The sequence below is a fragment of the Zootoca vivipara genome, chromosome 12 (genome assembly GCF_965207765.1).
Source record: "Zootoca vivipara chromosome 12, rZooViv2.hap1.1, whole genome shotgun sequence".
NCBI classification, from domain to species: domain Eukaryota; kingdom Metazoa; phylum Chordata; class Lepidosauria; order Squamata; family Lacertidae; genus Zootoca; species Zootoca vivipara.
Genome location: NC_142595.1, coordinates 48,750,694 through 48,773,195, shown reverse-complemented (window position 1 = coordinate 48,773,195; position 22,502 = coordinate 48,750,694). Strand labels below are relative to the sequence as shown.

Below are 22,502 nucleotides of genomic sequence, written 5' to 3'. Positions count from 1 at the left end.
TCGTAAAGGTTCAGTTATGTGGAAAGGACTCCATCTCCCATAGTGCACTGCGCGTCAGTAAGCGAAAGGGTGTCGAAGAGGTGAATTCAAGCGGAACAACACCGCGCGCTTTATCTCGGTCTCTAAACGTCTCTAAACTTCCTTTTAGAAAGAGACAAAAAAAGACTGGAGGGAGGGAGGGGGAAATACTATGAAGCGGAAGTGACGTCAGATAGGCCGGAAAGAGCGCGGGGGCGTGAGGGAGGGAAAGAGCGCTCCTGTTCTGCTTCCGAGGTCAGAGGTCGAGCGGCTGACTGAAGAGGCTGGTCACGATGCTGATCAAAGTGAAGGTAAGGGAGGCTCTCGGCGGTTCCCCAGTGGGGAGAAGGGTGGAAGAAGACCCGGGGCGGAGTCACCTCCTCGTGTACCGGGGCATGACGAGATAGTTTTGCGGCTCCCCTCGCCCCTGCCGCGGTGCATTGTGGGACACCTGCAGGCATTCCCCCCCCCCCGGTCCATCCCTGGTTGTGTTGCGGGTGGGGCTCCTCCCTTGGCCAAGTGCAGAAAGAGAGGTTCCTCTCACAGCTTCCTCCTGGAGGCAGAAGGTAAACAGGTAGAGCTCTCTCTCCCCCCCCCCCGTCTTTTCACTGCGCTTGGGAGCGCTTCACTTCCTAGATTTCCGCCTGCCATGGATCAGGCGGGGGTCCCGACTCCCTCGCATCCTAGTAGGTGCCTAAGCTGTGGAAAGGCTGGTCCGTGTCATTTCAGACTTCGAAACTAAGCAGGGTCGGAATAAATCATAACAGAAGAATAAAAGTGCAACTTTAATGCAATATTAAAAGGTCAAAATAGGGAGAAATCGCAAAGTTTGTACAGTAACTGACTTGTTTGTCTGGGTCAAAGCCTAATCAAAATCCTCGTATTGTAGTGGGGAGCTGATAGTCAGATATATAAGCCTTAGAAGATGCCCAAAATTTGGTAGTCGTTGAAAAGGAACAATTGCCAGAGTACCACAGCTATATATGCTAACTGGTACCACTTGGGATACTAAGCTCATGGTCATGACTGAGAAGCCAACTTACCACTTCATTTTGACAAACGAACCTTTTGGACCTAATTTCTGTGACCAAATTGACCACTAGAGAACAGCAATTGGCTTGGCACACATTGTGGTATATAAATTGTTCACAGGGCTGTATTTTAAATAAATAGCATTTTAATTCATTATCTAAGCCTTTTTTTCTTAGCTGGCCTACAAATGAAAAAAAAAGAAGAAGACTAGATTAAAACAACAATTTAAAAGACAACAGTAAAGTAAGCCCATCAGAAGCTTAGGTTCCATCAGAGACTAGGTTATAAACTACTGAATTATGGGTGTTAGTCCAGAATTTGGTATTCAGCTCCACAGTTTAATGAGCGGCTCAAAGATGGTGCTGAAGAGCTCCACTCAGTGGTGAAACTGGAGGAACTGTTTAGTTGAAACTACTGTACATCATTTTCAGCTGCAAACCCAACATTGAATTTTGGAGCTATTGCCCAAGGTACAATTTTAAAGTATTTTGTCACTTAATACTGCGATCAAATAGAGCTCAGGAGTTCTTCTGGAACAGAGATAGCAAGTGGGTGTTTTTTTGGCATGACTGTTGCTAGCACTGCTTCAAAGGTGGGAAAGGCGCCAGGGGAATTCAATAAACTGGGGTGCCACCACCCAGAAGACTCTAGAGTAGACTTCCCCATACCTCGTGCAATCTAGACATTTTGGACTACAACTCCCACCAGCCCCACCCAGCCAGGTGGTGATGGGACTTGTAGTTCAAAACGTCTGGAGGACACTGGATTGTGGAAGACTGTCCCTAGATCTTATACCTTGCCTACAGTTGTTCATGTTGTAGGGACACTCACAAAAGAGCTTCCTTGGATGTTCTTGCTGCACTGGGGAGAAAGAATAAGCGGGAAGATGTGCTCTGTTCAGATGGAGTTCTAGGCCAGGCATCACCTTTAAGCATCTTCTCCTTTTGCCATCTCCTCCTTGGTGGCAGACTTGCTGCCAAATGGGGAGCTACCTGCTCTGTGTGTGAATCTTGAGGCTTGCTGATCATCAGGCCGCACCCCAGGAATCCCATTTCATGAAAAATGCTAACGCCACAGTCTTCTGTCGACTTGACAGGACTTGCTTCTGGGTTTCAGAGCCGGCAGCTGTGCAAAGGGAAATGGTTTTAACCCCGTCTTTGAAATCCCACCACCACCACCACTGCTTTGACATGCAATGGGAGGCTGCCTGCCTCCCACTTCCTCTGGTGTTCAGATTGGAGATGGGTGGAGAGATTGCTTCTCGTTTCAAATCTGAGTTGTGGATTGCCCCAGGGCAGAACTGGGATGAACCGGGAATGCTGGAGTGAGGGGTTCTGCGATACTGTCTCTGGTCCTTGATGGAAGAAGAAAGCCGCAAGCTCCAGTTCTGAGCGTGGTCAGAGAGAGGAAGGCTATGTTGAATTGTGTCCGGGGAGATGGTGGGAGCTACAATCCTGATGCAGAATGAGAAGGGAGTTTGGGGAGGGCCGTAAGCTCTCAGAAAGCACCCAGCCCCACCTTTCTTTTGGAGCAGCAGGAGGAGAACAATGTCTGTCTTCTAGCCTTGCTGCCTCAAGAGGTGGCTGAATCATTGTGGGGGAGATGGGTGGCTGCTGGTGGCTGAGGCCTCTCTCTTTTGTTGCAGACGCTCACCGGAAAAGAGATTGAGATTGACATAGAACCCACAGACAAGGTACCTCGGGCAGACAAACTTGGCGGGTGGGATGGGGATGATGACAGCGGTGCTCTGCACGTAGCAGGTAATCCCTGCTTGGTTCTTGACATATTATTTGCCCTGGTGTGTGGGGCTGGTTTGTGTCGCTTTGGGTCCTGCCCAGCCCCTCGCACCAAGCCAAACAACATGTCTCTCCCTTCCTCAAGTACAGTTTTGCAGAATTGGCTGAGATAAAAAAGTCCCCCTTCCTGTTGAACTTCCAGTGTTGGTGAAGCAGGCATTTTAAGTGAGTTTTTCCCACTGATCTTGGGTTCCTTTTTGGAATGTATGCTGTATCCCTGTTGTACACCTCTTAGAAACTATGGCGTTAAGTGGTACATAAATTATACAGTGGTACCTCGCAAGACGGAAATACTTCGTTCCGCGGGTCGCTTCATAGAATCATAGAATCGTAGAGTTGGAAGAGACCACATCTAGCGAGATTTTCATCTAGCGATATTTTCGTCTTGTGGAAACAAACGGCAGAGGGCAAAAAAAAACGGCAAAAAAAATTCATCTTGCAAGACGCAGCCATAGAAAGCTTCGTCTTGCGAGGCAACAAAGAATCGCTAGACGCTTTCGTCTAGTGAGTTTTTCGTTGCGCGAGGCATTCATCATGCGAGGTACCACTGTACTATGAAGATGAATGGATTGATCCAGTTGTGGAGGGAAAGGGGCTTTGTTGTTACCCATGTCCTCTTCCTTCTGCCCAGGCTTGGCCTATTACCAGTACGGCCACATGGTGGAGCTATTCCTCCCCTGCCATCTTGCCCTCAGATAGTGGGCAGTTAGACATGTTTGCCAAGGGGGGTCCCTCAATCCTCTTGAAAGGACTGCCAAGACTTTGCTGGGCAAGCGTGACGACTTCTTCATCAGGCAACTGAACCACAATGTCGATCCGCCTCCCAGTCACATTGGTCACATGTGAGAAACAGTGGAGCGATTCATCATATCCTCCTGGGTCACATTCAGCAGCTTTTGGGGTGGAGGCCACAAGGATGGGGAGGCCCAGATGCTCAGATGTTGCCCTTTGTGACAGCGAAACAGATTGAAAGAGGGAAGCAGGCCGTTTTTTTTCCTGGGAAGTGAGTTTTCCCTCCGTCAGCCTTGCCCACTAGTGTTGCTGTGAGGTTGCAGCTAAAAACTGCTCTGGATAGACTGTGACCCTTTTCTGTTCTCCCCTCTGTCTTCTCTCTCTCTCTCCACCCCCTTCCCCCACCCAGGTGGAGAGAATAAAGGAGCGAGTGGAAGAAAAAGAAGGAATCCCTCCACAACAACAGCGCCTCATCTACAGCGGCAAGCAGATGTGAGTCCACCGGGAGTGAGGGCTGCTTCCCAGTGTATTGTGGGGAATGCCTGGCTTTTGTAGTGCTGCTAAGGTAGAAGCATAGGCTGCCCTAGTGCATTGTGGGATCATTGTTTTATAGGACGGTGGCCCACAGGTCTCATCAGGCCAAGCCACAGCACCCGGCCCTACAGGTAAGGGGCAGGTGAAAACCTGGCTTAGCCGTAGTGGGGGTTGCAAGCTTGGAAAACACAGGGCAAAGTGCTGCAGTAGACAGCGCTTTGGGAAAGCATGGCAAGGCCCAGCTGATTTGCCAGCCCCTTTTCAAAATGTTGCAGAGCGCTTTGCAAAGCATTTTACAAGGCTAGCGTGCGACAGAATAGTCACCTGATGCTATTGTGGCATCAGGTGATTGGCAGGTGGTGGCCCCACGAGGGGTGGAGGAGATAATGATCTGGCCCACTGGTGTTTCTGTGCTGCCTTTCCATGAAAAAACACCCCCAAAGGTGGATAGCGACAATAACAGCCGCAGTATTTTATATATTATATGTATATATTTTTTAACAAGCAATATTGCAAGAATGCCATATGAGCATGAGGGGTAAGAGCAGAGGGGGGAAAGCCAGTTAGAAACATAATTAATTCATTTAAAAGGCATATTTAAATAGCAGAATAAGAAAGCCGTTGCTTTAAATGAAAAGGGCTTTCCCTACTAGAAGAGGGTCATCAAGAAGAGTGCTAGATCAGCCACCCTCAGCAGGACGTTCCAAAGTTTGGGGCCAGCCACTTCAGTTGAAATTCCTGCATTGCAGGGGTGAGACTAGATGACCCTTGGGGTCCCTTCCAACTTTACAATTCTACGAAAGCCTTTCTTCAAATTCCTGCCAAACCCATTCCATTTATCAGTGGGAGAGAGACAAGATCATCTCTGGAAGGTCTGAGCATCCCTGGCAACCTCAGAAGGACAGTTGCAACGTGTCTGGGTGTATTATCTGGCCTGCTGCACAATGCATCCGTGAAGACCTTTTCCCAGCCTTTGCCAACCTGGAGCCCTCCAGAAGTTTGGCAAGTCTGATGTAGGGGGACGCTGGGAAAGAAATGTACCTTGTGCAAAAATGTTTGCCTCAGTTAATAACGAAAGAAATAACATTATTATGGGCCAAGCCCATTTGCTTCCTTCAACGATATCTTATTGGTGGGGTATGAGCAGGGTCAGGGCCGTCTCTAGGGTGCCGCTGCACCCGCTGAGAGGTGCGGCAGAGGCCGCCCCAGGCGCACCTCTCAGCTGTTCAGCAGCTTCAGGCCGCTCTCCAGAGGCACACGGGCCTGGGGCCGCCTCCGCCGCGCGCAGGGGCATCGCAACAGGGGGCGGGCAGCGCTCCCTGGCCCAGGGCCGGCCCTACGGCCAGGCTGGGTTGCGCAGGGCTCCGGCCCTGATCCGTCGCACTAGGGCGCCAGGTATGCTTAAGACGGCCCTGAGCAGGGTACAAATATTATTATTGCTACTACTTGGCAAGTGACAGCTGTAATGTGTTGCTCTGTATTACATGCCTGTTGCTGTCCTACGCCAGTCTGTAGAGCCCCAGCCCCTGGGGGCTTATGGGAGTTGTAGTCCAGAACATTTGTAGGACTCCAGCTTGGCCCAGGGCGCTCTAACCACTCCTGCCTTCGTCTCTTCCCAGGAACGACGAGAAAACAGCCGCCGACTACAAGATCCAGGGCGGCTCTGTGCTCCATTTGGTCTTGGCACTACGAGGGGGAGGCCTGCGATGATGGCGCACCCATCCCTCGGCGCGTCCCGCCTCCCCCTCCCCCCTTCCCCCAAAGGACAGATCTACCGTTTGCGTGTGGGACACCGCCGGGCTGCGCATAGCTACCCTCCCTAACCCCTTCTTCCTCCTGGATCCAGGAAGAAAACGGCCGCTGCCGCCCACCACCCCGGAGATCTTCCGCAAGCTGTCATTTGAGGGAGGTGCCATTTAGCAAGGAAACGGGGGGGGGGAGAGTCCATGGCTTGTTGCCTTCCTGGGGGATCCCGCATCCCGTCGGCCCCGATCCTCACGCATTTACACCCCGGCGACTTCTCAAGTGCTGCATATGCTCATTGGCTGTGTTTCTGCCTCCCCTTGTTCAAATGTCCTCCCCGCCCCCCCCCTTCCCGCAGTTGAAATGGCTGAATGTTAAATAAAGGTGTTTCACGTGGTTTCTTGAGTTGTAGGCTCGTGACTGTGTTTGACTCTGCTTACGATGTGCCTTTTTCACTGGGGTATTCAGGATCCTCAAGTCAAAAGTGGCTCAAAAGGTGTTTCCTTTCCTCTGGGATCTATAGTGTGTATGGTTGTATATCACAGGGCAACAAGGGCTAACAGAGCTGCAGTTCCCAGATTTTTTTTGCGGAGGGAACCATGACAGTACTGTGGTGCCTTGACTTACGAATTTAATCCATTCCGAAGGCACCTTTGTAAGTCGAAAAATTCGTAAGTCGAAAAACACCATTGGAAACGTGATTTCCCATAGGAATGCATTGAAAACGGAAAAATTCGTAAGTCGAAAACCGCCACGGTTTTTTCCAGATGCCGAGACATTCGTAAGCGCACGGCCATTACCCCCATTCGTAAGTCGAAAAATTCGGTTGTCCAAGTCGTTCGTAAGTCGAGGTACCACTGTAGTGGGTTTTCTTCGGTTAACCCCTCCTGTTGCAATGTTTAAGGCAGCTTTTATAGGGTCAGAACCACAGCAGGTCAAATAAATGTGGAGTCCACCAGGCTATTAAGTATTAACACAGGCTTACAGACATTCCTTTGCCTTAGCTTTACACAGGCGTAGAAATTAAATTTCAGACGCAAAGCAGGGCTCTGTTATCAGACCTGGATGCCTGACAAGGCAGTAAGAGTTTCTGCTACCTCTCATCTGAGGCAGAGTTTTTCCTGCACAAACATTCCTCGTACAGTCTGAGTAAGCGGGTTCTAGCAAAATCCTTCCGCAGCAGCCTCTTTTTACATCTCTTCACACGTGGGCTGCCTGTCCGTGTATCCATCAGGACGTTCCCCCACTACAAAGCAAAGCAAACAAGATGAATTTTAACAAGGAGAAATGTAAAGTACTACACTTGGGCAAAAAAAATGAAAGGCATGAATACAGGATGGGTGACACCTGGCTTGAGAGCAGTACATGTGAAAAGGATCTAGGAGTCTTGGTAGACCACAAACTTGACATGAGTCAGCAGTGTGATGCAGCAGCTAAAAAAGCCAATGCAATTCTGGGCTGCATCAATAGGAGTATAGCATCTAGATCAAGGGAAGTAATAGTACCACTGTATTCTGCTCTGGTCAGACCTCACCTGGAGTACTGTGTCCAGTTCTGGGCACCACAGTTCAAGAAGGATACTGACAAGCTGGAACGTGTCCAGAAGAGGGCAACCAAAATGGTCAAAGGCCTGGAAACGATGCCTTATGAGGAACGGCTTAGGGAGCTGGGTATGTTTAGCCCGGAGAAGAGAAGGTTAAGGGGTGATATGATAGCCATGTTCAAATATATTAAAGGATGCCATATAGAGGAGGGTGAAAGGTTGTTTTCTGCTGCTCCAGAGAAGCGGACACGGAGCAATGGATTCAAACTACAAGAAAGAAGATTCCACCTAAACATTAGGAAGAACTTCCTGACAGTAAGAGCTGTTCGGCAGTGGAATTTGCTACCAAGGAGTGTGGTGGAGTCTCCTTCTTTGGAGGTCTTTAAGCAGAGGCTTGACGGGCATATGTCAAGAATGCTTTGATGGTGTTTGCTGCTCGGCAGGGGGTTGGACTGGATGGCCCTTGTGGTCTCTTCCAACTCTAAGATTCTATGATTCTATTATTCTACAACATTTATACGAAAGGAGGATGTTGGAAGCAGAGCGAAGTCCACAATCGTCATGAAATTTCTGGGGTTTGTGAGGGTTTTTGCCTTATTTTGGATGAGAGAAAGTGTGTAGCCAACTGACTTGATGTCAACCGAGGGGTAGCCAATGGCATTGCCTCTGGGTGTTGAACTACAACTCCCATCATCCCTGACCATTGGCCGTTCTGCCTGGGCGCATGAGAGTTGGGAGAGTTGGGAGTCCAACATCCAGACAGCACCACGTTGGCGCTCCATGCCACAGGCTGTGCCAAACTGCACCGTTTCCTGAAAACACTTTCCTTGCGTCTTTAAACACAGGAGATGCCCCACATGGAAATAGCCACCGGTCCAGTACAATCCTAAATAGGTCTGCCCCACTCGTCCTCTGACACCTGAGGTTCATAGCTCTGGAAGACTTTTTGAGATGGAGCTATTCTTAACTGTATATCTGGCAAATCTGGATGCCATAGATTGATTTATTTGGATGGATTTTAGGCAAGCTTCCATGTTTTGAAGAAAACCGCTCCAGCAGTTTGTGACATCCTAAAAACAGCTTGAAAGCCAAATATAAAACCTACAGTAAAAAAAAATCTTAAATCACTCCAATATTCTGCTATGCTCCCTTTAATCCCAACAGAAAGATCATTGTCGCTTTATTTAAAGAGGTGCCTGGATTAGAAAAAAAAAGTAAAGTGTGCCCAAAACTTTAAAAAAAATTATTTAAAGAGGTGCCCAAAATAAAACTCTTCAAATAGCACCCAAACGTAAATGTTATATAGCACCCAAATTAAAATTTTGTTTAAAGAGGTGCCCAAATTTTGTTTAAAAATATTTATACAGAGCCCAAATTAACATCACAATATATATATAGCACTGAAAAAATAATTCCTTGAAAGATCAGCCACAATCAGAATTGTATTCAAAGTGTGCGCAAAATTATTACTTAAGAAAAATCTCAAAGTGGTTTGCAGCATATTAGAACATCAATAATAATAATAAAATATTAAAATAAAATGAATAATAAAATAATAATAATAAAATTCTGAATAAAATCAACATGTGTAATTAACAGTCAAAGCAACATAATTAATTTTTTTTTTGTTTAATAAATTATTGTATTTTAATACTGCTGTTGGAAGCTGCCCAGAGTGGCTGGGGAAACCCAGACAGATGGGCAGTGTATAAATATTATTATTATTATTAACAGAAAACTAAAATATTAAAGATTTCAAAATAAAACATTACAAAGGGGGTCAACTACAGAATACATATTTAAAACATAGTTAACAAAAACAAATCTTAAACATTTCAAAAGGAAAAAAGAAACATTGCTAAATGAAGTCGAAAATAAAATACACATTTAAAACAGCATAACTAACAAAAGAATAAAGTATGATCATAAGCATGACAAAATCCACCATCCTCGCCTTTCCCTCGCTGCCATTTCCTGCAACAATCCAGCCCATCCTTTTTATATACTGTACATAAAAGGGGGGGAAGCCCTGCTGTGTTAGCAATCTCCTGCCCCCGCCACAACCCCTCGGGACTGAAGGGGTTAACCCCGGGGCGGCCCTGGAACGCTCTGGCAGCCGCTGTTTGCATCCGGAGCTTCCGCAGCAGCAGCAGCACGTGGCTCCTCGGCGAGCTCAAGTGAAAGAGGCAGCCTGTCATTCATCCGCCGCCGCTGCTGATCTGCTTGTTCCTGGAGGGCCGGATTCTGCAGCTCCCGTTGCTCCTCGCAGGAAGAAAGCGGGGGGCCTGATTCGCAGCTCCACCGGCCCCTGATTGCCTCCTTTTTTAAAAGAGAGAGAGAGAGAGAGAGAGAGAGAGAGAGAGAGAGAGAGAGAGAGAGAGAGAGAGAGAGAGGGGATCAAAGTCTCTCTTTTTCTAGAGTGCAACACCTACTTATCCCGTTTTTGCTTCCTGGAAATAAAAAGGAGATGAGCAAACGGCCGTCGCTGGTTGTGTTTGACTTGGGTAAGTTGCTTTGGGGCTCATCCTGCATTCAAGGCTTGTGCTGCCGTCCTGTATATATACACACACACAAACATCCCTGCGAATAAGGACCCTTGAACTCTGCAGGACCGTCTGGGTTCAGGGGTGCGGGGATCCTAAGTTTGGGATGAAAGAAATTTCCATCGACCAACTCCCCAGAAGTTCCAAGATCCCACCATTCTGCTTTCTGCCTGGAACAGCTTTACCACAGGCAGAGGTCGAACAGGTGTAGTTCTGCCACGTTGTGTTTGTTAAATGCCTTTATTCCTTCCTGTTAAGGTGAGTGTGTTTTTTGGGGGGGGAATCCAGGTGGCCCTCCGAGCTCCTCTGTCTGGCCCCGAGGGCTTTCACCTCGGACCAAACACCCTCCCCACTCTCAGCCTCTACTGAGCATGAGGCTCTTAATCTCAGGTCTTTCCTTCCTTGCACGGGGTTGGACTAGATGACCCTCGGGGGTCCCTCCCAACTCGACAATTCTATACTCTTGCTTCATACGCTCCTGGGGTGTTTCTGCCTGGCTGGAAATGTGTCCTTGAAGTCTGGTAGTTCCCTGGATGGAGGGATAGCCAGGGCGTGTCGGGGTGGGAATGTAGAAACTAGCTTACTCTACAAAGTTAAAATTTGAACTCATTGCCCCACCCAATTCTGCCTTTGCCCGCTTGCACATGTGGCCCCCAGAAGGTTGTCCGGCCCTTGGGCTGAAGACTCCCCCCCCAATAGATTCTGCCTTCAACAAGCAGAATCTGTAGTAAAAGGAAGAATGGGGATGAGTGAAGCAGGTGAGAAATCTGATGATTTAGGCTTATGTTTTGGGGGTTAGGGGAATTCAAGATCAACTGATCTCTTTCTTACAGATTACACCCTATGGCCCTTCTGGGTCGATACCCATGTGGACCCCCCCTTCCAGAAAAGCAGGTGAGATCTTCAGATGAAGCGGATGGTATACAAATTTAGTAAATAATAATAATAATATGGAGTATTTATAGGACCGGCGGTTGTTTTTTGAGGGTGTTTTTCTGCAGCATCTCATTGACTCACAGCGCGCACTGATGTGCGTTTTAATCTGTTTTTGGTTCATTTTCATTTCTCCAAAGTCTTACATTATTGTTCATTCTTCTTACTGGTAACTGCATTGTTTTATCTTTTTTTGCAAACCTCTTTGAGGGGTTGGTTTTGTTTTGTTTACAATCAATTTCTTTAAATAAAAAAATTATGAAATAAATAGGGATGGATTTATACTGGACTGTCCACACACATCATGCCGCTTCTCTAAGGTTACGATGTCGTTGCCATCCAGACAGGCAACTCTTGCACTGTAGCGCGACGGAAACGGGGAAAATAAATACATAAACTGGAACGTTGTTTATATTTTAAAACAGGGGTCAGCAAACTTTTTCAGCAGGGGGCCAGTCCACTGTCCCTCAGACCTTGTCGGGGGCCAGACTATATTTTGGAGAGAGAAAAAATGAACGAATTCCTATGCCCCACAAATAGCCCAGAGATGCATTTCAAATAAAAGGACACATTCTACTGATGTAAAAACACGCTGATTCCTGCACCATCCGTGGGCCAGATTTAGAAGGCGATTGGGACGGATCTGCCCCCCCCCCCCGGGTCTTAGTTTGCCTACCCATGTTTTAAAAGATGCAGGATTTCATCAGCAGGTTATGGGGCATGTGCCAGTTGGGGTGTCCAAACCCCAAAACAATGTCGAATGGGAGTTCTGCATCTAACTTCCCAGAAACCACCATGAGCGCAAATTGTCATGAATGCACAAAATTCCGGGGAGCTGTTTATTCCCCCCGATATTTGTTTTACGCTTAGAGCATAGCTGTCAAGTTTTCCCTTTTCTCGCGAGGAAGCCTATTCAGCATAAGGGAATTTCCCTTTAAAAAGGGGGAACTTGACAGCTATGTTAGAGGGCTCTGTGCCCCTAAAAGCCGTGCAGCAGGCAGGTACCCAACAGGTGAAGCTCTCCTTTGTGTCCTGGGGGAAGCTGTATCTGTTGGATTTCTGCCTGCCATGTTAAAAACACATATGCCCACTTTTGTTTGTTTGTTTGTTTGTTTGTTTGTTTTAATGGCAGCAAACTTCACAACTCTTTTGTCAATGTTCCCCTCAGCGATGGCTCAGTACAAGACCGCAACAGGAGACCCATAAAATTGTACCCCGAGGTTCCGGCTGTGCTGGAGCAGCTGCAAGCTGAAGGGATCCCTATGGCGGCTGCCTCACGGTGAGTTCAGATCCTGCACCCATCCCTGTGGGCCCCAAACCACCTCCGTTTATTCTGGGTTACTTGGTGTTACCATGTCAACCTATCACCGGTAAACGGGGACATCCACGCCATGTTTGCTGCTTGCCGACCACCCTAATCTGAAGTGTTAAAGTTCTGTCGTGTGACTAGTCCCTATGAAGTCCACACGAAATATGTTTGTGGGACAGTTTATTGCCTTGCTTTTCTTTCTTGTCCTTGCTTTCATTACGCCTTTTGTGTTCTCCTTTTGCGCTTTCGTGCTGCAAACCGCCCTGCGGTCTTCGGATCGCGGCGCTACTTTCCTAGAAAAAAGAGGAACTCGCCGTGAATGCCTCCCTTGTTCTCTTTTGGGGTGCCAACCTGAGTTCCGGCTGAGAAAAATCCCTGAACGTACAAATTTAACCCTGTTTGACAATGGGAGGCAATGGAAGAATGCACCTTTGGGGGTGAGGTCTAGATGTTAGACGGTTACAGTGCCTGCTGTTGCTGCAGAAACGATATGGGAGAGACATGTTTTGTTGCAGCCGGGGCAGAGCAAGGCGTCCGGTTGCATCGGGTTATTTCTTCTCTCCGTGCTCCTCCCAGCGGCCATTTCTCCTCAGGTCCCTGCTACGGATGCACGACTTGACTGCCTGCCTCCAGGCACTGCAGTTGTCTGCAAGGGGTATTGTTTAATAAACAATACTAATAAGTGATTTCAAATATGAATCCCTCCACCCCTCCCTCTCTCTTCCTAGGACAGGTGAGATCCAAGGAGCTAATCAGCTGTTGGATCTCTTCGGCCTGAACCGCTTCATCCGCTACGCAGAGATCTACCCGGGCAGCAAAGTCACCCACTTCCAGAAGTAAGGGAAGACCTACACCCCGTTGGGGGGCATCTGGGGGGTGGCTGTGAAAACAGGAGCCTGGACCAGATGGGCCATTGGCCTGATCCAGGCTCTTTGTATGTCCTGACAGTGATGTCCCCCAAGTTCTGTCCTCCCTGGCCGCGCTGGGGAGGATGGCTGGGATCATACCTGCCAAGTTGCAGACCGGAAGTAGCGCTGCCGCCATTTTGGAACTGAGCGGAGCATGCTCAGAAGTGACTTTTGATGCTGCTCTGCCCAGTTCCAAAATGGCCGTCGCGCCAGAAGTCGCACTGCAGCCATTTTGGAACTGGGCAGAACAGCACCAAAAGTCGCTTCTGAGCATGCTCCGCCCAGCTCCAAAATGGCCGCCGCACCAGAATAAACCGGGGGGGGGGGGGAACAAAAAAACACACCACGTTTATTCAGCTAAGAACAGCTGGAAAAACGGGGATTTCCTGGAGAATACGGGAGACTTGGCAGCTATGGCTGGGATGTCCAAAGTCCATTTCGGAGGCCCAATCCAGCCTGCCAGTTGGTTTAATCCAGCCCCTGTGGCAGTTTATTTCCCGGGGTAAAATCCTTAAAAAAAAAAAAAAAAACCTCAACAACTTCAACCCTAAAAAAGCTCAACAAGTGCAATCCTTAAAAAAAAAAAAAAAAGGTTAACAACTGCGGTTGGCCCTTTGCCTGGCCCTCGCGGCCCTTCACTTCATCAAATCTGGCCCTCTTTGAAAAACGTTTGGATGCCGCTGTGTCCAACGGTCTGGAGGGCACCCTGTTGGCAAGGCTGGTCTATGGGAGCAACGGGACCGAGTTCTCATTCTGCCCCCCCCCACCTGCTCCTCCTCAGGCTGTCTCAACAAACCGGGGTTCCCTTTTCGCAGATGCTCTTCTTTGACGACGAAAGCCGCAACATTTACGACGTCAGCAAATTAGGTAACGGGGAGAAAGGTGCCCGTGTGTGACCCCTCGCCCCTAGGCAGCGGAGGCTGCTGTCTGCCGGTCAGTGGATACAAGCCTGAGTTAAGCGGAGCCCAAGGCTGGAGAGGGTGGAGATGTTCCATCCAGTTTCCCCCCATTTCTCTTCCACGTAGGAGTCACGTGTATCCTCGTCCCCAACGGCATGAGCCTGTCCCTCTTGAAACAGGGCCTAGAAGCCTTCGCTCGCTCCTGATTGCTGCCTGTGGCTAACGGAAACTGGACATCCCATTCTCTCTCGTCATGTGTGGAGTGTGCTGGGGGATTTTGACCCCGTGCAATAAATCCTCTGTGTGTTTCCCTGCCGTGCATCGTTTTACACGCGTGTGAACAGTCTAGACTTACCTTATAGGCACCTTGCCACGCTCCTGTTCACCGACAACTGATCCACACCCCCTAAGATGCAGAGCCAGCTGAAGACTGCAGGCACTGTGAAAGCGGGGTGGGTGGGGGGGTCCAGTTTTATTCATTTGTCTGCTTCGTGAAATTCATGCACTACTTGACTGTAAAAAGGCAATGGCGACAATGTGAAAAGTGCTTTATAAAAAGAATGAAAGAATGAAATCATAGTAAAAAGAATCGGTTAAGAAGAAATACCTAAAGCATTAAAAAAAACAATCCCCATCAACAATAAGATAAAAACCGGATTAAAATGCATGTCAGCATGCAGGGCCGGCTCGTCGTAGACCCCCACCTGCCCACCGCGCTGGGAAACGGGGCGGGAGGGCGCCGGAGAGATCGCGCTGGGCCTGCCCGCCCGCCCACCGCACAGCAGCGCCGCGCCCACCCGCCCACCGCGCCAGGAAACGCTTGGAAATTAAACAAAGGGTCTGCTGGTTTCTCTTTACGGTTTCCAGACTCAAAAGAGAGCAGGGCAATTAAAGGCACAGAAGTCCTGTCCACTATTGAGTCTGGCAACCCTAATAATACATTAAGAAAAAGGTGTGAATGCCCAGGGCCAAGTGGGAAGAGACATGTCAGCCAGACTACAAAGAAGTGTTTTTAACATCTAGGAATTCTAGATGTTTTTGGATGTCAGCCTCAATCAGCTTGGCCAATAAAACAGGGGTGATGGGAGCCAGGAGTCTTAAAACGGTATAGTAAACATGGAAACTCAGTGTTAAAAGGAGGGGAGCCACCCCCCCTCGCCTACTTCTCTCCACCAGAGGCTATACCTGTTGGATTGTTAAATCTCCCGCAGCTTTTTAAAGATCAGGGGCGCTATTATGGGATGGGTGGGGCAGCTTTGGGTGGAGACCTTCAAATTGCAGGAAAAATGATTAAAACCATAAAACCAGGTAGATCATATGGCCCCTGTACGAAATGGATATTCATAATTTAATCTCGAGACTACTGTGCAAATTCTGTTTACAGTACTGATTGGAAACAGGTTTCATTAGGGCGGCGCGGCTCCTTTAAGAGAGGGAGGGGGAAGAGAGGGAGAGACGTCATATGATTCCCTGCCCACGTTTTTGTCCCGTGCCCAGATTTGGTCCAAAAAGATAATTGGACGCTCCCCGCAATATCAACTTCCGGTTTCCATTGGAACCCCATGTGCGGGGCAAGCGTGGTGGAACGATGACGGAACCTATGGTTAAAAACCAATCCCAATTGTCAAAATCCAAACAAGGCGAGAGGTTCTCCTTTCGTTGCTGCTCTTTGAACACCAGCCATGGTGTTGTTGTTTTTAGTAATAGTAATAATAAATCCGATCACAGGGTTGGTCCCAGTCTTCTAGAGTAAGTTATTTGCACTAGATTCCAAATTAAATCAATAAGACTTGGGCCACGATTAATTAGCCTCATTGGGAATTAACTGCAACGCCTGCAATTTGTAAGTGAGTCGACTCTAGGTCGAACCCATTTTTTTTTTAAAAAAAAATGCAATTCCATTCCTATTTCCCCGCACATAAGAGGAGTGTAGCCAGTTCAAATTGGGAACCTGATGTCTCTATAGAGAACTAGGAAGACTGGTATCCCTTTGCCCTGGTCCTTCCCAATTGTCATGTGATTGGTGGGGGGGGGATGGAGGCGGTGTAAGGCTGGGAGCTGGATGAAGCCGGAAGAGGAAGTCCAGTGAATTACCAACCAGGCGAGATGAGTGGCTTGGGAAAGCTCTTCGGGAAGGGTGAGCCCCTACATTTACATTCCCCACCCTGAAGGAGGGTGGTATCGCCCAATCGCCATGGGGGATCACGGATAGCTGGGAGAAACCAACTGTGTCTGGGGGGGGGGAGGAAGGAGAGAAAAGAATCTGGCTCGGTGGATGGAGAAAAACAAAGGAGGGAAACGTATTAAAGGAAGGGGAACGGTTCATTCCAAGCTTTTTCGGGAGGGGGGAGTGGACTGTACCATATTTCCAAAAAGCGCTCTTTTTGGGGGGGGGTTACTATCTTCTTCCCCAGTGCTCAGTTTCTTGGTGTAGAGCGGCAGTTTCCCCCCCCCCCCCACCATTTTGAAGCAGGGCAAGAGAGTCATGGAGAGGGGAGGAGAGGTATGGCTGCTGGGAAAAGCCCATAATTCACCTGGGGTACCGCTTGATGGGCTGACCGTCTCCCTTTTGCGCCAACCTTTCCAAGCAATGGCTCCTAGTCCCTGTTGTTGTTGGCTCTTAGATAGGTTGGGTTGATGGTGGAGGATTCATGGGGCAATAATGGGCATTCTGGCTCTCTTCCTTCCCCACCCTTTCTGGACGGGGCTCTTTCCAGGTAAGAAGGCCAAAGCCCCTACCCCGCAGGAGGCCATCCAGAAGCTGCGGGAGACGGAGGAGGTGCTTGTCAAGAAACAAGAATTCCTGGAGCAAAAGATCCAGCAGGAACTTCACTCGGCCAAGAAACATGGGACGAAAAACAAGAGAGGTGAATGGAGCAGTGGAGGGAAATACGGGTAAAGGGGGGTCCAGGGAGGGGGCCGGTTAAGGAAACCAAAACGGAGATTTCCTTCGTCCCTAAAGCAGCAGCTTTGAGAGGGCTTTGCTGTCATAAGGACTAGAAGCTTAGCAGTGGTAAAAGGAAAGGAAACACACCACTCATTGGTTGACAAAAATGTTATGTAGAAAGTAAAATATTACCAAAAAGCAAATGTTACATATAAATAAAATAAAGAGCAGAGAGAATTGCAGCAGATCCTCTAACATCCTGGTCATCATCTGCTAGATTTACTCCCATCTGGACGTCGCTACAGGTCTTCATATACTAAATCGGCCAGGCACAGGAACAGTTTTTCCCCTTGTGCCATTGAATTGTTAAATTTGTAGATGTGTAGCTGAAGGGGAGGTCAATTATGGGTGGGTTTCTTTGCTTATTCATATTGTGAGTGGAACAGTGTGTGTATGTTTACATTGCAATGTAGCCGAAGCAAATTCCAAGTATGTTGGAAAATGTACTTGGCCAATAATAAATTCTTATTCTTATTCTTCTTATTTTCTTTCTGCTTTCATGATGTAATAATTAAATTCAGTTACACACACACACACACACACACACACTAAAAAAAGAAACTTAGCAGTGTCAAAACGAAAGCTGGGGGATTTTAGGGAGCTGTGTGCCTGCTTCCAGCACATCCTACATTTCTGAGGAATGGAACCCTGTAGCCTTAGGGGAAGGAATAATAATAATAATAATAATAATAATAATATATTATTTATACCCCGCCCATCTGGCCGGGTTCCCCCAGCCACTCTGGGCGGCTTCCAACAAAATATTAAAATACAGAAATCCACCAAACATTAAAAGCTTCCCTAAACAGGGCTGCCTTGAGATGCCTTCTAAAGGTCTGGTAGTTGTTGTTCTCTTTGACCTCTGGTGGGAGGGCATTCCACAGGGTGGGTGCCATTACCGAGAAGTCCCTCTGCCTGGTTCCCTGTAACTTGGCTTCTCGTAGCGAGGGAACTGCCAGAAGGCCCTCGGTGCTGGACCTCAGTGTCCGGGCAGAACGATGGGGGAGGAGACGTTCCTTCAGGTATACTGGGCCTTTGAGGCCGTTTAGGGCTTTAAAGGTCAGCACCAACACTTTGAATTGTGCTCGGAAACGTACTGGGAGCCAATGTAGGTCTTTCAGGACCGGTGTTAGAAATAGAGTTTTTGTAAGGTTTAATGGGTGGGCTGTGTTAGAGAGCAAATGGAACAGTTGCCTGCTAATAATAATAATAATAATAATATGCTACCCATCTGACTTGGTTGCCCCAGCCACTCTGGGCAGCTGTCAACTAAATATTAACAACAAATAACACATTGCCTCTTTCCCACCCTTCTCGATCCAGCTGCCCTGCAAGCCCTCAAGCGGAAGAAACGCTACGAGCAGCAGCTGGGGCAGATCGACGGGACCCTCTCCACCATTGAGTTCCAGCGCGAGGCTCTGGAGAACGCCACCACCAACACTGAAGTGCTCAAGACCATGTCAGACGCAGCCCGGGCCATGAAGGAAGCCCATCAGCACATGTGGGTCCCGAGGCTGTGGGGCCTTCGTGGCAGGCTCCTGCGCTGCCTGGAGGGAGGGAGACGGGGGGCATGTGTGGAGCCTGGAAAAGGCAAAAGAGAAGGCGGAGGGAGCAGCAAGCCCCGAGTGCGAAGGAGGAGACCCTGTCCGGCCATGTGCATGCCCTCTACTTAAAGCACAAGGCTGACAGTTGTGGCTTCCCGCAAAGAATCCTGGGAGTTGTAGTCCAATAAGGGTGCTGAGAGACTCCATTATTCCTTTCACATGGTTGTTGGGGCTGTTTAACAGCCACTCTCTCTTCCTGGGGGATTCTGGGAATGGCTGCTCTGTGAGGAGGAATAGGGCCCTCCTAGCGACGCTTGGTGGCCTTAACGAACTACAGCTCCCAGAATCCTCTGCCCAGGCCACGCCCCTTGTTGGGTCATCTCTGAGCCCCCCTCCAGTAAGCTTACCTGGCTGGTCCGTGTCTTTGAACTCCAGGATGGAGAGGCTTGTGTGTGTGTCCGGAAATGTGAAATGCCCTGGTGGGAATGCAGCCCTTGGCTAAAGAAAGGTTCCCCTTTCAAAGGCTGGCTCCATCCCTCTTAGTCCTGCCTTGTGCATTTCGTTCCGTGGCGGCTCCTCGCGTTTTCGGACCCGGATCTCGGATTTGCCGCTTCCCTCCTCCGCCTTTGGCCTCCCCTGCTTCCCTCGAGGTGGAGCTTTCCTGCGCTTGAGGTGCACTTTGGTGCGACGGCAAAAGCAGCCCCCCACCCCACCACACCCCAGCTGCCCTTTCTGCTTTCGTCTCACCCTCTACCCCCCCCCCCCCCGGTCTCTCCAGGGACATTGACAAAGTGGACGACCTGATGGCTGAGATCACAGAACAGCAGGACATCGCCCAGCAGATCTCGGACGCCATCTCAAAGCCCGTCGGCTTTGGGGACGATGTAGATGAGGTAACGTCAAAAGCGGGGGACCCCTCCCTCCTGAAAAGTGGAGGAGGGAGGGAGCTCTGTTTCGGTTCTGTAGATCTGCCTTTGTGGGGGGCTGAGCCCCAGAGGAGTGGGGCGGTCGGCTTTAGGGGGAATTGGCAATGAGTACCTGTTTTTGTTTCAACTCTCCACTCTGCCTTCCTTTGCTGCCCTCAGGATGAGCTGCTAGCTGAGCTGGAGGAGATGGAGCAGGAAGACTTGGACAAGGAGCTTCTGAATGTTGGGGAACCGACCCCCGAACTGCCCACCGTGCCTGCCTCTCGCCTGCCCAGTGTGCCAGGTAAGGGGGGGTGCGGAGGCAGCGAGGTGGGCACAGGCCCCTGGGTCTTGGGATGGCGCCGCCTGCTGTTTCAGCTCCCCTCAAAGCCCTGGCTTTGCCAACCTGGGGGTCTCCAAGTGTGACTGGATTACAGCTCCCATCCTGCCTCTGGCTGGTGCGGGGGGGGGGGGTAGTGGCCCCAACAAATCTGGAGAAGTGGGTGGATGTAAAGTAGAAGCGTACCAAAATAAGCATTGTTTTCCATCTGAATGTAGGTTCTGCTTCATTTTGAAAAATAAAATTTTATTTTATGGCTTATATTTTGAATTGGATAGGTATGGGGGCACCAAAAGCTCTTAAGTGCTTAGGGCAGGCATCCCCAAACTGCGGCCCTCCAGATGTTTTGGCCTACAACTCCCATGATCCCTGGCTAACAGGGATCTGTTGCTCCAGAGAAGCGGACACGGAGCAATGGATTCAAACTTCAAGAAAGAAGATTCCACCTAAACATTAGGAAGAACTTCCTGACAGTAAGAGCTATTCGGCAGTGGAATTTGCTGCCAAGGAGTGTGGTGGAGTCTCCTTCTTTGGAGGTCTTTAAGCAGAGGCTTGACAGGCATATGTCAAGAATGCTTTGATGGTGTTTCCTGCTTGGCAGGGGGTTGGACTGGATGGCCCTTGTGGTCTCTTCCAACTCTATGATTCTATGACCAGTGGTCAGGGATGATGGGAATTGTAGTCCAAAACATCTGGAGGGCCGAAGTTTGGGGATGCCTGGCTTAGGGTCTCCCAAGGTCCTATTCCAGCCTGGATATTGTGACTTTTTTAAAAAGAGAAGGCCCTTTGTATTTTGCGTGTGTTCTTCTCGTCGTAACCTTACACAAACCGCTTTGTGACGTCCGCCTGAAAGCACTACAGTCGTACCTTGGTTCTCGAACGCCTTGGTACGCATACGTTTTCGCTCCCGAATGCCGCAAGCCTGGAAGTGAGTGTTCCCGTTTGCAAACGTTCTTTGGAAGCCAAACATCCGATGCAGCTTCCGATTGAGTTGCAGGGAGCTCCTGCAGCCAATCGGAAGTCGCACCTCTGTTTTCGAATGGTTCCGGGAGTCGGAACGGATTCCCGGAACGGATTTAAGTCTGGCAACCAAGGTACCACTGTATCTTCTTGGGCGATCACTCGTAGCCAAGTAGGATGGTCTTCCATAGACAGAGCTTTAACATTGAGTCCGTAAGTGAGGCCACTTCTGGATCCACACGTCCTTCCACAGTGGGGATGTAGGTTTCCGGGCAGGAGTTAATCACGGTGAGGATTTGCCAAGCGTGCCTTCCTCTTCCTCTTCGTCCTGAGTTCGAGCATCTTCAAAGCCCATACAAACCCAGTAAATAAACAGGCACCCCGAGGCAAGGAGTTAAGTAAAGGCGGGATCTCCAAGGACCATTTGGAAGAGGGTTGAAGTTTTGGGGTGCCGTTCCTACGTTTTGATTTCACTCTTTCCCTCCCTCCGTCCTTTTGCCAGCCTCCAAAGTGCCCGCCTCTGCGGTGGACGACGACGACGAAGAAATGAAGCAGCTCGCCGCCTGGGTGTCGTGATGCATTGTGGGGAAACAACCCTCCTTCCTTCCCTCCCTCCCTCCCCTTCCTCGGAGGGCTGGGAGACGGGAGAGGACCTTTTCCCCCTTCCTCCTTCAGTTCCAGATTCGGGGAGGGGTGGTGAACACCGACACCCCTACCCCCTCGCCGCCCGGCCCCTGCCTGAAATAACCTTACGTGCCGAATGTAAAGAGTTTTATATAGACAGATTTATATATATGAAATATATACATATATGAACAGATTGTATCGCAGGGGGGAGGGGAAGGGGGTTTCTCTTGGGAACGGGAGACTGGCCCCACACCCCCGCGTTTTACCTACCCCTCTGTAAAACTCGAGGACCAAACTTTGCAAGCGCGTCTTGGTGCAAAACCAAGACCCTCTCCGCGGTTGCAAACACGTGAGGGGGCTTCATGGGGTGTGTGTGTGAACCCCCCTCCCCAGAAATGAGGCAGAGGGGTTTCCACAGAGCTACGTTCTCCCCCTGATCTCGCTGTGAGTGGGATTGGGGCATGTGTCAAATTGTGGGGGGGGGGGTTCAGTGTTCCTTCGCTCCTCCTGTTTGCTGGGCGGGGGGTTGGTTGGGGGGGCCTCATGCCTTGGTCGTCCGTCCCCCCGCCTCTTAACATTACCAGTGCTATGGATTTTCTCCCCACCAGCATGTGGATTAAAAATAATAATGATGACGAATGATGCCAACCCAGCAGGGTGGGTGGAATTGTGCCAAGAGGGTGGGGAGGGGGTTGTGATGTGAAGAGGTACGTTCTCTCTTTCTCTGTTCCTATCGACAGCGTGTCTGTTTAAATGTGGCTTGGGGTGGCGTTTACATGTTATTTGCACTCAATCTGTGCTAACCCGCTAACTTTTCGGAAGCTTTCTCTCTCTCGTCTTTGTCTCCATCGTTAGTTTCTTCTTCTTCTTCTTCTTCTTCTTCTTCTTCTTCTTCTTCTTCTTCTTCTTCTTCTTCTTCTTCTTCTTCTTCTTCTTCTTCTTCTTCTTCTTCTTCTTTTTGTAGCTTCTCGTGGCCAAGAATTCGGAGGGGGAAGGGGAGGGATTTCCGCCCCACCCCGACCCCCTTCATGCGCACATGCTGCAGTGGCCTTTACGATGACAACTCTGAAAATAAACGTGGCCGGAAATTTTTCTGCTGTTTCGTTGTTTGAAGAACGGGGCTGGGGAGGGAAGCAGCACTCTTCAAGTCCTCCCCCCTCCCCCGAACTTGGCTCTCTATATCCTCCTG

General features: G+C 49.4%; 3 protein-coding genes across 5 annotated transcripts; all 3 read left to right on the top strand.

The window, feature by feature from the left end:
- Positions 1-276: 276 nt before the first annotated feature.
- Positions 277-6,260, top strand: NEDD8 (NEDD8 ubiquitin like modifier). The gene is made up of 4 exons (XM_035136449.3): positions 277-329; positions 2,696-2,743; positions 3,988-4,070; positions 5,732-6,260. The coding sequence occupies exons 1-4, from the start codon at positions 312-314 to the stop codon at positions 5,820-5,822; spliced, it is 240 nt and encodes a 79-aa protein (XP_034992340.1). The 5' UTR covers positions 277-311; the 3' UTR covers positions 5,823-6,260.
- Positions 6,261-9,525: 3,265 nt separating this feature from the next.
- On the top strand, positions 9,526-14,559 carry MDP1 (magnesium dependent phosphatase 1). Of its 3 annotated transcripts, none has more exons than XM_035136446.3 (6): positions 9,526-9,902; positions 10,775-10,835; positions 12,043-12,153; positions 12,912-13,019; positions 13,873-13,958; positions 14,117-14,559. In XM_035136446.3, the coding sequence occupies exons 1-6, from the start codon at positions 9,866-9,868 to the stop codon at positions 14,194-14,196; spliced, it is 483 nt and encodes a 160-aa protein (XP_034992337.3). In that variant the 5' UTR covers positions 9,526-9,865; the 3' UTR covers positions 14,197-14,559. The 3 variants fall into 3 exon arrangements, with proteins under 3 accessions (XP_034992337.3, XP_034992339.3, XP_088511460.1); XM_088655334.1 differs by having other exon boundaries at positions 9,739-9,902; positions 13,873-14,024; positions 14,117-14,305; XM_035136448.3 differs by lacking the exon at positions 13,873-13,958 and having other exon boundaries at positions 9,607-9,902.
- A 1,505-nt stretch (positions 14,560-16,064) lies between these two features.
- Positions 16,065-22,405, top strand: CHMP4A (charged multivesicular body protein 4A). Its single transcript, XM_060281391.2, has 6 exons — positions 16,065-16,127; positions 16,708-16,857; positions 18,261-18,438; positions 19,260-19,374; positions 19,567-19,690; positions 21,189-22,405. Exons 1-6 carry the CDS (start codon positions 16,097-16,099, stop codon positions 21,260-21,262), a joined length of 672 nt encoding a protein of 223 aa, XP_060137374.2. The 5' UTR covers positions 16,065-16,096; the 3' UTR covers positions 21,263-22,405.
- Positions 22,406-22,502: the final 97 nt, after the last annotated feature.

What these genes read in the sequence shown, in the direction of transcription:
- CHMP4A (XM_060281391.2), top strand. Translation starts at nt 16,097, where the DNA reads ATGAGTGGCTTGGGAAAGCTCTTCGGGAAGG. An exon ending in TGGGACGAAAAACAAGAGAG is followed by an intron (nt 16,858 to 18,260) that starts GTGAATGGAGCA and finishes TTCTCGATCCAG; the next exon opens with CTGCCCTGCAAGCCCTCAAG. An exon ending in TCGCCTGCCCAGTGTGCCAG is followed by an intron (nt 19,691 to 21,188) that starts GTAAGGGGGGGT and finishes TCCTTTTGCCAG; the next exon opens with CCTCCAAAGTGCCCGCCTCT.
- MDP1 (XM_035136446.3), top strand. Translation starts at nt 9,866, where the DNA reads ATGAGCAAACGGCCGTCGCTGGTTGTGTTTGACTTGG. An exon ending in AAAGTCACCCACTTCCAGAA is followed by an intron (nt 13,020 to 13,872) that starts GTAAGGGAAGAC and finishes GCTCCTCCTCAG; the next exon opens with GCTGTCTCAACAAACCGGGG. An exon ending in TTACGACGTCAGCAAATTAG is followed by an intron (nt 13,959 to 14,116) that starts GTAACGGGGAGA and finishes TCTTCCACGTAG; the next exon opens with GAGTCACGTGTATCCTCGTC.
- NEDD8 (XM_035136449.3), top strand. An exon ending in ACATAGAACCCACAGACAAG is followed by an intron (nt 2,744 to 3,987) that starts GTACCTCGGGCA and finishes TCCCCCACCCAG; the next exon opens with GTGGAGAGAATAAAGGAGCG. An exon ending in ATCTACAGCGGCAAGCAGAT is followed by an intron (nt 4,071 to 5,731) that starts GTGAGTCCACCG and finishes GTCTCTTCCCAG; the next exon opens with GAACGACGAGAAAACAGCCG.